At 36.3% G+C, this 2,500-nt stretch overlaps 1 protein-coding gene across 1 annotated transcript in view; it reads right to left on the bottom strand.

Moving 5' to 3' along the window:
* The window catches only part of LOC122255367 (STAM-binding protein-like), a 16,327-nt gene that overhangs the window by 9,296 nt on the left and 4,531 nt on the right, over positions 1-2,500 (bottom strand). The window contains 3 exon segments of the mRNA XM_043019407.2: positions 1-36; positions 633-731; positions 1,461-1,565. The exon segment at positions 1-36 is cut by the window's left edge and continues 49 nt beyond it. Of these exon segments, the coding sequence (XP_042875341.2) occupies positions 1-36; positions 633-731; positions 1,461-1,564 (239 nt within the window). The 5' untranslated portion in view covers position 1,565.

Genomic DNA, 2,500 nt, shown 5'->3' on the forward strand with positions numbered 1-2,500 from the left:
AACTCTGGATGGCTTACTATTTTTTCTAGGAATAATCTGAAAATCAAAATAGCTAATTACAAAATGTTTACAATTCATCAAAACTCAAGTCAGTTATCCCCATTCAAACTATTCCAACTCCTTCTAAATAAGGAGTGGGTATATTATAGATGGTCACTATACTGCTCTTTACAGTATTCCCTTGTACAGTACAAGGAAAAACTGTTACAAATCTGGATGATCTATGATTACAACTGATGAAACACAACGGATGGATTACCATACCCACATCATCTCAGGCAATAAGCCTTCCATTATATTTAATTAGTTGTAATTATACATCTGTCAAAAGTGGGAACATGGTTTCATTTTATTCTGGATATCTCAAGGTTTGCTGAGCTTGGTATCTAAAATGAGGTTTGTACCACAGTATTACACTAGTAATAGATAATAACGATTTGCTTTAGAATATATTACATTTTAGCCAATTTTTTTAAATAATGGGGTCTATTTACAGTACTGCCTCATTACAGGCATTTGGTTTAACCTTAATCTAGTCTTATGCAGGTAAATTATTATATCAGAATATTTTTGCACCAGACTTTCAATAATAGCTAATACCCAACAGTATGCACCACGTAGATCAAACTTACGTCATAAACTTCATGTACAGTATAAAAGCATTTTCATAACTTCCTTCTTCTGTGTATACGTTGGCCATTCTCACCATCTCCAGCCCTGATCGGTAGTATCTACAATAACAGATATCCTTAACTCAGATATATAATCCTTATATTTATAAGATAAGTTTATTTCAAAAGATAGTGAGGTGAGGTGAGGTGAGGTGAGGTGAGGTGCGATGAGATGAGACGAGGTGAGGTGAGGCAAGGTGAAGTGAGGTGAAGTAAGGTGAAGTGAGGTGAAGTGAGATGAAGTGAGGTGAGGTGAGGTGAGGTGAGGTGAGGTGAGGTGAGGTGAGGTGAGATGAGATGAGATGAGAGTTGAAGTAAGGTGAAGTGAGGTGAAGTAAGATGAAGTGAGGTGAGATAAGGTGAGTTGTTGGTGTGCATGCATGTGTGCATCCACGTGCATCCACGTATGCTTCCACGTGTGTCCACATGTGCGTCCATGTATGCGTTCACGTGTACGTCCACGTGTGCGTCCACGTGTGTGTCCAAATGTGCATGCATATGTGCGTGAAAGTGTGTACACATAAGTGTGCACATACGTGTGGGCATGTGTGAGATTACAAGTACATATTTTGGAGTGCAAGTGTGTTTGAAAGTACATGTGTGTGTTTGAGACAGTAAGTATGTATATAAGAATACATGTGCACATGAAGATGATTTTAAACCTGAGCTTATCTTCAATAATACATGAAAGCATTAAATAAATGGGTAATTGTAAGCGTGAGTGAAACCAAAAATGACAGAGAGTTTAATTTAAAGAAGAAAATAGAAAGAATATAAAAAAGCACTTGCCTTCTCAGAGGGATATTTGGGTCCACAATAATAGACTCTCCCTGAGAGCAAAGAAGTTTAATGCGAGCAGCTGGCTCCAGGTGTGATGATTCACGGTGCGACATTCTGCAAGATGGCAATAACAATTCTCTATTACTAATAGTTCTTTATTTCTAGTACTAATCCTCTATCAGTAATACTAATAATGCTCAATCAAAAACTAATCCTAATATTACTTATGCAAATTCTCTATTAATAACTAATCAGTCATCATTGCAATCATAAATAGGTCATCGACTTTTTATTCATCTGTTTATTTCCAAATGATTACACTGATTTCAATGCAGGTAAGAGATGCCTGAATCATGAACAATGATCGCACCTGAAAATAAAGATATATCCACAAATATGAACAATCTAACTGTTGCACACAACATATCACAACCCTTTGTTTTGTTTGTAATTTTTTACAATACTGTAAGGTTTATTTGTGCTATCTGTTATCAATGTTGCAATAAATAAAATTGTAACAATGAGTCCATATCAGCTCATTATGTTGTTTACACTCAAGGTGACAGAAGTATTATGGGTTGACAAAAAAAAAAAAAAAAATCAGAGAGAAAAAAATGACGAGATAAGGTTGAGGAAGGCAAAGTGTACTTCTTGTTCTGAGTGTCGCATGACAAAGCAGCCATACTGACACAACAGAATCTTGCAGTTGTTGTACAAGGTCTGGTTCACCTTTCTATTTCAATGCAATTTCCAGGTTGGCATCTTGTTGCATGATGTCACTCTCTGAAGCTGGCGTTCAGTAGAGAACCGTAAAGAGTGGTGCCATCTTTGCTTGTGATTTTAAACTAAATCCAATGAAGTGAATATCACAGTAATTCCAGTAATCATAAAGATAATTATAATCATCTGTCCCTAAATTGCTATTACTCACAGCGTAAAAAAAACAACAGCACAACTCTCCATTAGCATCAAATACCCCATGACAACTACAGTCACGTGTCATGATGCCTGTTGTCAGACCAAAAATCAAGTGTCATATAGATCATGAC

This window comes from Penaeus japonicus, unplaced genomic scaffold (genome assembly GCF_977035675.1).
Source record: "Penaeus japonicus unplaced genomic scaffold, GWHDUDI00000001_assembly GWHDUDI00000020, whole genome shotgun sequence".
Lineage (NCBI taxonomy): Eukaryota > Metazoa > Arthropoda > Malacostraca > Decapoda > Penaeidae > Penaeus > Penaeus japonicus.